Source organism: Pieris rapae, chromosome 3 (genome assembly GCF_905147795.1).
Source record: "Pieris rapae chromosome 3, ilPieRapa1.1, whole genome shotgun sequence".
Lineage (NCBI taxonomy): Eukaryota > Metazoa > Arthropoda > Insecta > Lepidoptera > Pieridae > Pieris > Pieris rapae.
The window spans coordinates 4,467,273-4,483,626 of NC_059511.1; the positions used below are offsets into that span (position 1 = coordinate 4,467,273).

The 16,354-nt window shown below is 34.1% G+C and overlaps 1 protein-coding gene across 1 annotated transcript; it reads right to left on the reverse strand.

The window, feature by feature from the left end:
• Positions 1 to 374: 374 nt before the first annotated feature.
• Positions 375 to 16,252, reverse strand: LOC110997063 (RNA-binding protein 12). The gene is made up of 3 exons (XM_022265028.2): positions 15,848 to 16,252; positions 15,285 to 15,449; positions 375 to 3,524 (listed from the first exon to the last, which is right to left on the reverse strand). Exons 2-3 carry the CDS (start codon positions 15,425 to 15,427, stop codon positions 704 to 706), a joined length of 2,964 nt encoding a protein of 987 aa, XP_022120720.2. The 5' UTR covers positions 15,428 to 15,449; positions 15,848 to 16,252; the 3' UTR covers positions 375 to 703.
• Between the last annotated feature and the right edge of the window lie 102 nt (positions 16,253 to 16,354).

The following is a 16,354-nucleotide window of genomic DNA, read 5'->3' on the forward strand; positions in this document are numbered from 1 at the left end:
ATTTTACCCATTACAATTTAGTTTCGAGTTATAATATTGTTTTTACTGTAATAATTCTCAAAATTTTATCATTACGTCAATTCGAAATAAGATTTAAAATTTCATCAATTTGATGAAGCAGTAATTTGATTTGAGTTTTAATTTTTATGAAAAAAATTAGCTCAATAGGTCAGTATTGAAATAATGACAGCTCTCTTTCATAATATGGTAAAAATTTGTTTTTGTTGAGCTTGGAAATTTGTTATAATATGAGCGTTCATAATTATTGTAATATTATAATTATTAATGAGATAAGAATGTTACCTTCATGTCATCATAATATGTTGCAATGTAAATTGTCAGGATGTTGTTTTTTGGAAAAATAAATCCACAAATTTAATCATTACTTTATTTTATTTGATAACCCTATTTTATCTTATAAAAGACTAGTGTGAAATTACTATTTACAAACATTTTTAAAGGGCCGATAAAAAATAATTTGGTTTGAAAAACTAAGTTATTTTTTATTATTTTGTTTTCTCGTTATTCCGAGATTTTACTACATTCACTTTTGCGACGCTTAACTTATGTGAGAGTTAAAAATATACATTTCTCAAAATCGCATTCGCTACTTAATGTAGTTAAGCATTTCCACGCATATTTCGGTGGGTCATATTTACACTCCTATCACTTCAATTCTTAACTATGGTCAAACAGGTTCACGCTACATCAGTGTGAGACTAACCCGTCTTTCGAAAATAGTGTTCATATGTCGCGTTTTGATCGCCCGCTGTGCGTCAAATGGAGTTCGGAACGCGACCCGCGCATCACCTGTGGGCTGACCCCGCTCGTTGTAACGCCTTATAACATCATCTTGTGTTAGTTCAAAATCACTAAAAAAGGCTAAAATATCATCCACGCTTGCTCTAAATGGTACATTCTCCATAGAAACAACACAGCCAGGGGCTCCGAAGTCTTCTAGGGCCGGGTCCGGCTCATCTTCGGTCGGGCGTGGGCCGTTTTCGAAAACTCCTCGGCCACGGCCGCGGGCTCTGCCTCTTTCAAATCCTCGCGCCCGTTCGTTCCAGCCTCCGCGACCTCTGTAACCACCGCGGTCAAATCCACCTCGACCTTCGAATCCACCGCGTCCTTGATCGAATCCTCCACGTCCGCGATCGAAACCACCACGGCTAGGATCAAAGCCACCTCTAAAACCTCCTCGGTCATAGCCACCACGACCTCTGAAACCATGGTGTGGTTCTCCGAACCCACCTCGTTGAGCTTCAAAGAATGTCGGGCCGTTACCCATGAAGCCTTGCGTGTTCTTTGGTTCTTTTGGGCCCTCTAAAGCATCTTCAACTACGCTTTTCATAACCAAATCTACTGTAATTCGGCAACCTTCTAACATATGTCCATGCTTTGATACAGCTTGTCTAGCTTCCTGTTCTGATCTAAATTCACAAAAACAATCACCGGACGGAAGTCCATTTGAGTCCAACATCAAATGGATCCTTGAAGGAACGGCTCCAGTATCGGAGAGGAAGTGAACAATAGTTCTATCTGTAGCGTTGCGCGGCAAACCCTTCATGAGAACTGAGTCCAGAGGTTCTTCCTCTGCTTCATCAGGCATATTAGTGTTTTTAACCACAGCCGGACCTTGAGTTCCAAAAGACGTATTCTGATTGGGAAATTGCGGACGAGAAGCCCAGTTTGCCGCTGCGGTTCTAGGGTCTACTACGCCTTGGTTAGGAAAACCAAATTGAGCTCCATTCTGAGCTGAAAAGGCCTGCATGTTATGAGGGAACGAGGGGTTGGGGAAGAACCCAGGCCCATGTGGCTGAGTTTGCATCATCATTGGCGTAGGTGGCACTATTGGTCCACTATTTTCTTGTCGACGTTGACGCGGGTCTCGAGGTAAAGACATTTCTGTTTTATTCGACGACGGAGCATTGCTTTTGTCAAATTTATGTTTAACATCTTCATATTCTTCTTCAGTCAAAGGTGTTATTGTCGCTTGACGTCTTCCGAACGCATAAGTATCTTTACGCTCGTATGCTGCTCTTGCCTCCTCACTTTTAACGAATTGGGCATACGCAATTTTTGAACGTGTTATACGACAATCGTCCATTATAATAGACAGTAAAGAGAAGTCACTAAACAGTTTCATAATATCATGCTCTTTTACATAGTGCGGTAAATCCGATAATTTGAGTACATTATAAGATGTGACATTTTTGTTTGTCATTTCAGCCTTATTTTCATCTTCAACGTCATTATCTTCCCGATAGGGCAAGAACGAGTCGACTGCGGAGTCGTATACATCGTCCTCTAGGTTCTCGACTACAACCTTGGCACCTTTAAGCTCATTTGTTTTTCTTTGCAAAGCTGCAAGTTTTGACTGAGGGTCACAAAAACGTACGTAAATAGTACCTGTTCGACGCCCTGTGTTATCATTTATCATTTTTATACCATGTTTATCAATCATGTAGGGAAAGAAACGGCGAACATCACCATAGCTTGTATGATTAGGCGCATTTTTAATCACTACACAGCAATTAATACTATCTGGACTATCGAATCGGCGCCCTTCACGACGATAACCTCCTCTTTGATTTGGGCCACTTTGCACCGCAGAGAATTTATTACCATTTTGTTGTTCTCCCTGGAATGCATTAGGATTTCTTTTCTTTCCTAATTCCTGCAGCTTATTCAACGCTTCAGCCATAGACGGATCATTGAAGCGAGTTACTTGGTTAGAATTCGTAAGAAGTCCGTTATTCATTATTGGATTAGTCATACCAATAATGTTTGCAACTTTGCTAGCATAGTGCGATGGCGAGCGACTAGCGTCACTGAGAGCATTCATTGCCCGTTCTTGTGACGATTGCGGAGATATCTTCTTATCGTTATTACGCTTGTCACGCGATCTTCGTGGAGAACGATCACGCGAATAGCTACGATCTTTTCTATCTCTCTTTCTATCGCGACGTTCTCTGCTGCGGCTTCGGTCGCGACGTCTCCTTTCCCGTGACCGGGACCGATCTCTACGATCTCTTTTTCGATCTTTTCTATCTCGATCCCGTGATCTGGACCGCGACCTGGATCGTCGCCTATCGTCTTTCTTTTTTCGTTCGATTTTATCTCCATCTTTCCCCTTCTCCCTCTCATCATCAGCTGATTGGCTGTGAGAGGGACTTATGAGTGGTGGAGGGGGTTCTATAACGGCCGGTTGGGGTATTTCTTGTGGATTTCCAAGGCCTGGTATGCCGAAGCTAGCTAGAGGGTTGGAGCCTAGAGCTGCAGAAAATGGGGTGATAATAGGCGGAGTAGGTACTGAGACTGGCACGGATTTGGGTATGGATGGTGGCACGTGAGCGGCGATTGGCGGCGGCGCTGATGTAGCGAGTGATAAAATTGGTACACTTTGTCGCGCCGCTTCGATAACTTTATGCATCTCTGAGCGTGAACTAAGAAGAAGCTTAACTTGAATTTCTTTTATTTTACCTCCATCTAGCATCATCCCTTGACGCGCATCTTCGTCAGTACTGAAACAAAATTTTGTAGATGGTCAATATTCAATTGTTTTGTAACTTTTATAAATATATTTATTAAGAAATTTCGACTCGCGTTTTAAATTAAATGATATTTTAAAGACCTGTATTGAAAGCATAAGGAAAGATTTTGAATCGGTTACATTTATTATCTTTATTACTAGCGCAAAATCTATTAAAGGTGTTTTTAATGTAAGTACATATTAGTTATTTTTATACAAGTATGGATTTATTATTCAATAACTTTTAATAATAAATCCAAATTATTAAAAACTTTTAACACTGACTCAAAGTTTAATACGATTATTTTAGTTTGATTAAATCATAGAAAATATAGTTTATTTATATGTATGTCATTAAACACAAATACCAACATACTCTAATTTTGATTAAAATATTAAGGAGTATATCCTGTGTTGAGGGCAACAAAAGGCCTAAGGTCAGCGAAATGGTCAGGGCCAAGAGGCACCAGAACAAGAGATCGACCAAAGGCCAGATGGTCAAATGAATTAACAGTGCTGGCGGGCGGAAGTTGGATGGATATAGCTAAGGATAGAGAATCATGGCATGCCTTGGGGGAGGCTTTTACCCGTATGAGGTTCATACATTCAATTTAAATAAATACAATTAAATGCATGAACTCAATTAATATAATGTATAATTTTTAATCAATTTCTTAATTATTGTTTTATATGAACTTATCATTGTAGTTGTTATGGAATCAAATAATGCTATTATTATTATGTATATCCTGTGTTGAGGTCGAGTCATGATACTTATCATACCTGATCAACCAATTGGTTAAACTATCTAATAAAACTTACCTATTCAACACACGCTCAGAAGATGGTATGGTAATTCGATAGCAGCAAATTAAACTACTCGAATATTGAAAGATACCCCACACATTTAGGCATGTATAGTGTATACCCACAGATTTCTCGGAGTATTTAACAAATTTAGTCTTTTTAAATTACTCGACAACTGCTGCCACACGACTTAATAACCAGCCAACTTTCTATTAACTATATTTAATAGAAAGAATAACATACAAGTGGCTGAATAGCGAAACAGTTAATGCCACCCCTGCATAAGTTTACAGATATACATATACTTCACTCACTTCTGCTTTATATTTAATTCATTTAAATCTTACAAGAAATCCATGAAAAAAATATTTTAAACTCGTGCAATCAAAAGTATATTATTATCCTATTAAAATTCTTTCTAGTCTTTTCTATATTAATAATTTAATGATCAAACTCCTCCGACATTCTACGCATACACCATTAGCAACGACAACTAAAAAAACAATTTGTTATGTAATTTAAACTGGATGAATTCAAATAACCTACAAATAAACATGACCAAAACTAACATAATTCATTTTCAGACATATAACTCTAAAACACTAATAGACGTACAATATAAACACAATAAACTGGACATAATGAACGAGTGTGTATTTTTAGGTATAACGATAGATAAATTTTGTAATTGGAAATCACATATTGGAAAATTACAGAACAAAATAGACCGTTTTGTCTTTGTGTTAAAACGACTAAGGGAAACTGTTAACCATGCTGCGGTATTAGCTGCTTATCATGCATATATTGCATCTATAATTAGATATGGAATTATAATTTGGGGAAATTCAGTCGAAGTGAATAGGGTATTTAAGGCCCAAAAAAAATGTATTAGAGCAATTTGTGGAGCAAATTGCATTGATAGTTGCGTGCCTCTATTTAAGAGACTCAAAGTGTTATCTCTTCCATGTATTTATATATTAGAAATGTCCCTGTTCGTACACAGAAATATACATATTTTTAAATCGAATGTAGTAAGTAGTAGACATGGGGAGAAATTGGCTGTGCCAAAAATAAATTTAGAATTATTTCGGAAAAACGCCTTCTGTATGGCAATTAAAATTTACAATAGATTACCGAAAGAACTTAAAGATCTTCCGACAAGAATCTTTAAAAAGCGACTTAGTGCATTACTTTTAGAAAAACCGTACTACTCAATAAACGATTATTTGTGTGAGACATGGTAATTTATATAAATTTAATTATGTATGATAATTGACTTAATTGATATGAATCTGACTAATAATGTAAAATCTAAACTAAGATAAATTTGCGCGCCACTGTGTGTGGCAGAATATGCGAACGACTGACAATTGTACCACCTTGACTTTTTATACCATATTCGTGCAATGAATAAATTATTATTATTATTATTATTAAATAATAGAAAGGTTAATGACCTAGACTACACGTCATCCCTACATCTCAGTAAACAATAACATGTAGGTATAAATAAATTGCTAAAGAAAATTAAATTTAGTCATCGCTTTGATAATAGTGTTGCCTAATCCTATCTCTTTGCTCCCATTTCCCATCTTAAATAAGATGATTAACATTTCACACATATATATTTTAGTTATTTAGAGTTAGGTAGAAGAAAACAGAATGTTTGGGTTAATCATTCGTTTTAGTTATTTATCACGACCAAATATTTGAAATAGCTTATGAATCGCAATTACCCTATGTCGCAGGATTTTGGTAGTTATAAACTAATTATAATATATATATATTATAATTAGTTATAAACTAATAACTGCCAAAATCCTTATTTATTTATTCATTATATATATGTTCCTAATAAATATTCGACGTGTAGAGATAATGTTTTTAAATGTGACATTTTTTATTTTTACACTTTACGCACGAATTAATGCCAGATATAGTTATCGAGCGTATATTGTATAAGTACATAGCCCGTGATAAGAAACTGAAACTATGTAATTTTTTCGTCAGGTAGTTGCTGTAATCAAAATTAAATTTAGAGAACGCTATTATTAGTTATAAATTGTTTATATATATTTAGTTACAAAAATATAATCCGCCACCTGACCATGTGAAGAATATAAACAAATTACTTATGTTTCGATTTTGTTGTTGGTTTATTATTATTACTTATTTATTACCAATATAAGTAGATTCTGCTAGATTCTTTTTACCTATTTAATTTTTACTGCATTCATTACAGATTAATTATATTTGATAAATTAAAAAAGTACATACTTATTATCAATTTTACTTAAAATCAATCTATCATTGAAAGAGAAGATATAATTGGTAAAGCGGCTCCGGGCAAATAATGTAGTTTTAAGTTATTTTCTAGTAAAACTTCCATGTTCTCTCTCTCCCTAGTTTGGGGACTAGCGTAAGATCAATTACGTCAAAACTATATTTTTATGAATGAAGTTTTATCATTTTGTAAAAATAAAAAATTCATACAAATATAACTTTTGAACATCAGCGAATATTGTATTTTAACATCAAACGCAGTTTTTAAATAAAGGACATAGAACGAAAGAGAAGAGATGGCAGGAAAACCTCCGGAATCGTTTTTTCGCCTGTTATAATAATATCTAACATAGTTGTGTTTAACAAGAGCTACCATTACACCATACTCCACGTAATTTTGCAGCAATGAATCATAACAATAGCTTAGTTTCTATCAGCAGGGTCCCGGTACTCGCAAAATGTGGCTAACTTGCGTACAGAGACATATTAGCTGTCACTTTGTAGAATTGCCTGAATAAGGATATATAGGTATAGGATTCGGAGACTAGCAGTGAAAGAAATGCATCGACTAAATAGAGCAGTTAAGAAGTTGTTAATTCTCTTTAAGTAATAAGGTTTTCATCTCCGTGTAACCGTGCTGCAGCTTGTAACAATTCAAGTCGTTGGTGTTGAGCCCATCGACTGCTATTCTCCTGTTATGAAAGAGAAAACGTTGAGTGATGTAACTCGGAGGTTACCACTTACGTGGCGTAGTAGTTTCGTGTGATAGGTTTAGTTTACGCATCACTGCAAAATAAACTATATTTTGTATAAGTAGATGATGTAACGAACACATTTCATTCGATGACCTCCCCGATAATAAAACACTGCCCTTTTTTGTTCAAGAAATTAACAACAAAAATATTCATGTTTTAAATAAGTATAGAAACAATCGCGGCGATTTTGTATTTTTGTCAATAATAAATTTGTGAACATTATAATAATCGTTAACTTTTTTTTAATAAGGAGAAAATGCACTTATGCAGGCCCGTATCAAGAATGTCGAGCTTGACGCGGGGACTGTGGGGCTCGGTTCTCACTCAAATCCCTCTGCTATTCAGAGGGGTAGCGAAAACCCCACCCACTTAAAACAACTCAGCCCATCACACGCCCTTAAAATGGGCCCTCGGGGTTAGCTAGGCATTCTGCCCAAGGGATCCGGGCTTAAAAATAATCGTTAACTAGGCTACAATAAGGTATGTGAAATATATATTGTAAAAAAAATTATGTAGGTGGAAATAACGTGATACACCTATGTCCGGAAATCAATTCCGTCCTACAATAATCCTTCAATCTCGTAACTCAGTAAATGATTTGTGAAATTGAATCGATACCATCGCAGATGTTTTATAGCATCCCCATAATGCAATAAATTTACACACAAACCTTTTTCTTAATTGTATTAAGGAATTGCCTTTTTGAGTTAAGACCATCAGATGTATTAGCTTATTAGAGTAAGATTCTGGAACGAGAGCTCGGACAGTGTATATAAAAATACATTTTATTTTGTCGTAGTGATTCCGATCCCGACTTATGTTTTTGTACTGCGCGTTACCATGGTAGAAATATTTTTGCTCTCAAACAACGCTCATGGTACAAGGAGGACAATCCGATTCATATGAAAATATGTTATAGAAAGGATATACATGTGTGATAATCTCATAAGAACTTCAGAAGGCGAAACGCTAACCAGATCCATGCAACTTCCTCACATTCGAATAGTCCGCAATATCGCACCACACAAATCACGAGGAGATCCTTTGTATTAAAGAAATCGCATGGGTCCGCCTCGCATCCGCGAATATACACTGTAAATACATAATTATATAGGAATAAGGAAATAATTAACACAGGAATGTTTCTAAAACGACTCGGCGAAAGCTCATCCATGGAATTGCTGAAAATGTCCAGTCATTTTTCATCAGTTTTTTCGTTAAAAAATATATCGAACTTATCGAAGTGAAACCCTTGGGGATGGCAGCCTGTAGGTACGTATAAAATTTCGACGTTACGGTTGAATTAGTAGGTATTTTCTAATGTACTTATTATTATTAATAAAATATACTTATTAATAATTACAATACACGTATAATTAACATGCGATTGCTATATCGCTTCTACTACCGACTATTTCAACTTTCTTATGCTGATCAAGTTAAGTATGCTTTAGCTGTATTTAAGTCGTCGTTTAGCTTGTTTTAAAATAATGATGACACGATAATACAGGCAACGTTTGGTTTATGTACCATATTGAATAAATCTTAGGTATTAGTACCCATCATCAGTCATATTTTAATTAGACATAAAATTCCGTTACACGATTCAGCAATGAAAAGAAAACTAACAAGAAAAAACAACACAGCTTTACAAATTATTTTTAAGTGATTTTCACAGTAACTTTGTACGATAAACCGACCAAACTGACCTGCGTTCACGCCGACTTTGTTGTAGCCAACGTAACCAGTAACGCCAAAACCCAATAACCTACCACAGTCCATTTTTGACCATCCATATCTCAATCCAGATATTGATGAGTGTGCCAATAACCAATCGATGGAATGTAATAGCCACCTGTCGATACAAGCTATCCAGGGTAGGTCGGATCGGTGTATGTGAATAGATCTTTGTATGAAAATGACAATTCAACTGTGCCAATATCATATCTCTTAAGATTTTAACTTAAACCAGTTTTTAAAATAATTAAAATCTGTTTGATATGTTTTAAACATATTGTATATTTTAATATTATTTTTACGGTTTTATTTACTGAATTTGGTTTAGGTATATGGATTATCAAATATGAGTGTATTCTATCCGTCGCCAAAAATGGATTGTCTTCATAGGGTTCGGTTATTGGGATGCAGATAGTGGATCGATCAACTGCCACGGTCTGATCTCAGATTGTTTTCAACCTGAGATTGTGGATTAATTATTGGGTTCGGACGTAAGACGGTAGTCAAGTGCAGAATCCACAGAATATGTTCATGAAATTTTTTCGTCTTTAGGAAGAATTTGAGTCCTCAGTTTAATACTTTTAGAACTAATTGAAACTCATTTTACCTTGCTAATATAAAATGATCATTATTGTAACTTTAAGGATTTCGTCAGATATTATAAATACCTACTCCATACCTCAATAAACTATTGCTAGCTTTTCAACATCATAATTTAACTTTTCGATTGTGAGTGGTGCTGATTCTCGTAAGAATTGACGTGGACTTCTTATAACAAAAAGAAGGTCGAAAATCCAACACAAAACTTGTGTAAGTTATCTTACATGCGATGCCTTTGTGGCTGCAGCCTGCAACTAGCTTTATTTTTTAAAACCTAGTGTCTTATATTTCGTAGCTTCATAGTAAAATTGATATATTTTTTTACTAATTTATTTAGCTTATACTTATTAGGCTACCTGTTAGGTTAGGGACAGCAGCGGTTAGTCGGGCGTAGAGCGGATAAAAAGAACTGACAAAGAACTTTACACTTTTTTTTAATCGCCAAGTAAATTGTAAGGAAGTGTAACTATTACATCATGCTCTACTGGATATAGAAGAAAAATAACGTTAACTAAGCATCAGCAGGCATGGGCGATATAGGAACACGTTGAGATAATAGAACAAAACAACACGCAGTCGATCAAGATAAGGCGGTGATTGAAATTAATAGTAACACTACGTATAACATGAAACCATTAGTCCTTCAACATATTCCAGAGAGATTGAAAACCCGATACCGACTCGAGTTTTTTTAGAAAGAATTTAATAGTCAGCCTCTTATGATATATAATATACGGCTGACTACATGGACACTTGAGGTCGCCATCACTAGGTGATCATTTGTTCATATTTCCCATTAGAGGCGTAGGTGTAGTTTCGATTTATCTATCTATTATAGAAGAATTTTTGGTTTAGGCAGTGTAGTATCCAGCCACAAGTACAAAGTTTCATAAATCATATTTTATTGCGTTTTTTTATCAGCAATTTAAGAGAATTCATTTATATATTTTCATTCCAGCAAATTTAAAAGCAGTATCTCAGAAGACAAAAAGCAAAATTTGAGAACTAGAAATGAATTAAATTTGATAGAATAGATAAGAAGATGCTTACATTTCATTATAATCTAACTTCGTTAGTGATGCAAAAGTGGTAGGGCCGTACCTACCTAATAGACAATCATTGCAATTCCGATAAAAACGAATTTGCGCGCATACAACACGTCCTGAGGCTGTTGACGAGTTCCAATCAAAAATAAGTCCTACTGCTACTTGTGTTTGTTGCAACTCATTCTGTGATCTTGAGAGAAGCGTGCCTGCGACCAGTATGTAGAAGTCGATGTCTCCAAGCCGTGCCTCATCGTTCAACTTATCAATGTTGTAGTGTTTACAGAAATATCTTCCCCACAAATATTTAAAAAAATAAAAAGGTCCACCAATATCAATAAGTTATAGTGCAAATATTACTAAACAATATTTGCCAGCCGCCAGCCCTACCAACGTAGAAACATTATAAACATTAGGGCTAATTTCAAAATCTCATCAGTAGGTATGATGATTGCGCTTGAAACAGCGGTTTCCCTTACGCATATTACGTAGTATCGGCAAATGCACCTCCTCAGATTAGCTTATCCGCTGTGTAGTTTATCTGATGTTAGTTTTCGCAAGCATTCCTTGAGAATCTTAGCAATGTCAACGATAGACATTGACCGAAATTACCATGCCTGAACTATGCCTTCGACAAAAGAATCACGAAGCTTTCGATAATGATCGGTCTCTATACCTACGACAATTATATTTTTCATTTTAGATATTCTTTATGATAGAACGATATAAAATAGGGGGTATCTAGCGTAATATGTACAAAGCATGGTTTTTAAGCACCGGCAATACCTACATATAATCATAAAATCTTTCATAAAAGAATAAGATTGATACGTCCGTCACGTAACACAAAACAGTCGAATCAACGATGACGCAACATGTACGTAATTAAAATATTAACGACTGTCTTATCCTAATAAAAATAAAAATATTAGAAGTGTATTTGTGACATTTAAGAATGATCATTTAGTAATGATCAAAGCTAAGAAAACAGTTTGTGACCTTTGTTTACGTATTTACTGGCATGCGTCATAGCTACTGTCCCGACGCCATCTTGCCCAGAAATGTGTTTTGTCTTTGGGTTCTTGAAATTATGTCCAAATTCATTTAGCCTTATTACTTAACAGATATATAATATATAACAGAGATAATAATAGAACAATTTGTGCAAGTTCTTCAGATAATAATTCAACTGAAATGAAGATTAAAATCTTCATAAAAATTAGATCATTATCCATTTAAGTAATCGAAGACACCTTAATCTAGATACCACGACAGCGACGTCGAGGAAATACTGAAGCTGACCCTTATGATTATGACATCTTCATCGTCAGATGATGACAGGATAGATCTGAAACGGTTCCGCAACCGCTTGCAAAAAGCGCAAAACGTATTACCAAAGAAATATCACCAATATTTTTCCATCGAGAGGACGATTTTTAACAGTTCGTCACGTTAGCTCAAACTCACTCTAATTTGAAATCAAATCGTTATCATACCGAAATGAAGTTGTGCAGTAGACGTATATTTGAAAATCTACAGGAACCAAATTTATTCAAGATCTGAACTTAATGGGCTTTAATTTTAAACCCAACTTCAATTGGGTTCACGTATCTGAAGAAACGTGAAACAAATTTAAACGTAGAGTATAGTATTGCTTTGAGCAAAAAATGTTTCTATACGATAAGTAATTTATTTGAGAATAATTTTTTTTCGAATGCGGAAATTTACTACATATTTTAAAAATATAAGATAGTTTAGTTCAATAAATGTGATCACGAAAATATTATATCAGAATTGATATATTCATATAATATATCAATAATTTCATCGCTTGTATTTGAGAATTCAAATACAAGCGATGAAATTATTTTATGTACTTCTTAAAATAATCTCCTTTACGTCGATTTGAGACTCGAACCTAAAATTATGTACCCTTTCACCGTCACTTTAAACGATTTAAAATATATTACTTACGTAAAGGTAATAAAATATTCAGCAACTCCACCGATTTGACATCTTCTAGGTTAACAGTGATGTCAGAACATTAACACTCCCTTTATGGGTCAACAGTTCAGAGAGTGACAATTTATCTCTATATATATAATTCTAGTATCATGTTCGTTCCCAACTACTCCTCCAAAACAGCTCGACTGATTCTTATGAAATTTATTATGCATATTCAGTCGGTCTGAGAATCGGCTACTATCTATCTTTCAAAGCCCTAAGCTAGGGTGTCCACCCAAAAAGATTTTTTTTATTTCTTAGACTAAATTTATTGTTTTTACTTTTTTATGATGCAGCATACAAAAATACAAACAACCCTATTATTTCATCCCCCTACGATTGACCCCTATTTTTTTATTAAAAACTTATGATTGAACTGGGAAAAGGTTTACATAGAGAAAAATTCACAGAACAATCTGAAAGTTTTCATTCCGAAACACCAAACTGGGCTAGCATAGCAAAATGTTCCATGTTGATATGTACCAAGTTAGGCAGGCCAGTTTATACAACAATATTAATTATTATAAGATATTCGAGTTTTTTTTATTAAAAGAGAGGACTCAAATAAGATAGCTGATATACCTATATCCTTTTCCATCTTGTGGTGGTATCTGTAACTGGGCTTTAGGCGTAAGTTGTAATGCAGATAACTTTTTGATACTTTAGTGGACACGCCATTACATACTACCAGTTAGACTCAAACGGGTATATAAAGAATCTATGTCTTGATGAGGAATAATTTCTAATGTTGAATACCTAAAATGTACTAGTTTCAGATATTATTTTAATTTATACTCGTACTCCATGCTCATCCTTGGAACTCCAGACATCTTTTCGATGAAGTACTAAGAACATATCTGCTTGTGTTGAAAGAAGGACAGAATTTCTTCACCTTTTACAGGGTTATATTTAAATGAAGTGTATCTAGTTGAGTAGATTTAAACTGTATTACCAGGTTAAATAATGAATTTTGTCTATTCTAGTAATGATTAAATTTTTTGATAGTCCTTGAAATCAGTTCAGCAGGTTCTCAAGAATTTAAAGAATAATACACATTAACCCTAGTATTTTTAATCCAAGCCATAGCCAATATTCCATACAATATGCTTTTTTTATATTCTTTATTTTACTAGTTTAGCATTCCATAGACTAATATGGTGGACTGTAAAACTAAGATAATGAAGCGGCCACAAACATTACTGTATCTTGCCAAATGGTAAGCTCCATAACTCATTTTAAATGAAATGGCAGATATCCCACAAAACTTAAATATAAGAAGAACAATGCAATATTCAAGCATGTTAGGTATATTGTAAAACTAGAAATAACACTGTGGATGATTGCCTAAGTTATCCTTCTAAATTACAAATTATTAAAATGTTAACAAGTTTGATATATACTAGAAAAAAGCTTGTACCATTTTAACTTGTTTGGAACTTAATTCCATGTGGAGTCTAAAGTTATCAAGTATATTAATTTCTTGGTCTTAGACTTTATTCAAAGTCATTCATTGATTCATCATGACTTTATTTAGTCTGAACTTTATTATGATTATTATTTTTCAATGATTCATAGAGGTCTGGGCATTAAACACATTCATATAAGATTGAAACAGCCCTATCAATTGAAGGTATATTCTGGTCAATATAGCTACATACTTTTAAGTATTATGCAGGTATATCACAGTAGCTGATAGCTAGCAGTTTTTGCTGATTGATTGAGACCATAAGGATTGTGTGGAAACCATGATATCTAAGCAAGCTTTAGTTTTTACAGATATTCTAAAATTTGTAATGGTCATTAGTTTTTTTAAATTATTTTTATTTGGTAAGTAGTGTATGATATAAATCTAGTAAAACAGAAGGTACCTATATTGTTTTATAGTAACAATAAAATAATGAGCAAAATACATTTGTTAACTAATATATTATTTATAGAACAAAATGTTTTCGAATGGTGTTGTTTTACTTTATTAGTACTTACCAGGGCCCATTGTTTAAGAACTGTTATTGTCTTAATAGAGTAAATTTCTGGTATGGATTTATCAAATTTTATGATTTTTTTATGGAAATGACTTACCATATCACAGTTTTGAAGGACTGTGAGTTTGTAAGGTATCTAGTATAAGTAATATTTTTAATCTGCTATGAACTTGGAAATAAGCTACAATAATTATAAGTTGATGTTACGAATGTCATTGTTGTTGTGTGTGGTTTTAATTGGGGAGATTGTAATATTCCCTACATAGCTTTCAAGAATATAAATCAAAACTGAATAGTAATAAATGTGAATAGTTCAGCATTAATTTTAATATAGTTTTGATTGACATCCCAACATATAAACCATGTCACAATATATTCTTTATTTATGTACACAGTTTTTAACTTTTTATTTTTAATAAAATCACCTTTAAGTAGATACACCTTAAATATTTTGAAGAGATCAGCTATTACCACTTAATCTTAAATTAAAATATCACAGTAATGCATAAATATAAATCTATGAAGTATGTCATATAGCTACCTGAAGGCTATGAATGCATCGCCAAGTTCTCCACCTACGATGTGCACTCCCCCTTCCGGAATAGAAAGGCCTTGAAAATAATTTCTAATATCAAGCGCATTGGCTGACCAAGGAAGATTCTGCAGCCTTATGATCACACTCATGTTTACTTTTGTATGACAGCACCTATAAAACAGGGAGATGGCTGTCTATTTCATTTCATACATAATTATAATTGATTCACAACAAGTTTGAGACGTTAGGTCTAGAAATTATTGAATGCACAGCCCATCATAGATCTAATTTGTCATATAAGTAAAATATACCATGTTGTATACATAGTAATCAAAATAAGTGGAGTAACAAGTTATACAAAGTGTATATAGAAAGGGAGGCAGCGAGGGATTTGCTCTTCTCTAACAATATTCGAAATAACAATACTGCAATCTAGAATAGTACTTAAACGACGTGCTATAACTACAAATGTCTATTTAGTGATTTCAATAACGAGGATAATGGCCCTAAGAAAAATAGTTTGTAACAATAACGACGCATTTTATGCGCTAACAATAGGGATTACTTACCTAATACTTAAAAAATATTCCACGTCACGCACTAGTTTTGGTTATTCAATATATGCTTCATTTTACTAACACGAGTTTCGAATAGAAACAAGCATTTACTTCTTGAAGCTATAGCTACTAACCAGTATCCAGAACGGAGTATCTTCAAAAGTACAAATAGGAACAAGCAGATTGTTTCCTGTTTCGTGGCTGAATTTAAAACAAAATGGCTTCCCGTCTTCAGAAATCAGTTTCAAAAAACGTATTCACGCGGCACGCCAATATGATGAATGACAGCTGTAAGCTGTGAACTGTGAAGTATGAACTATTATCTGACATAAGACAAGTGTTTTTAGAGACGCATTACCCTTACTTTAGTTTTGCACTTTACTGCTTTGAAAAATATAAAGCTATATTCTTTTTACAGCGAACCATATCCATTTTCACTTATTTAATCTATCTATTAACTTATCCATAATGATACCTAAATTAAATAATCATTATTAAATATCATCCTTATCTCATATT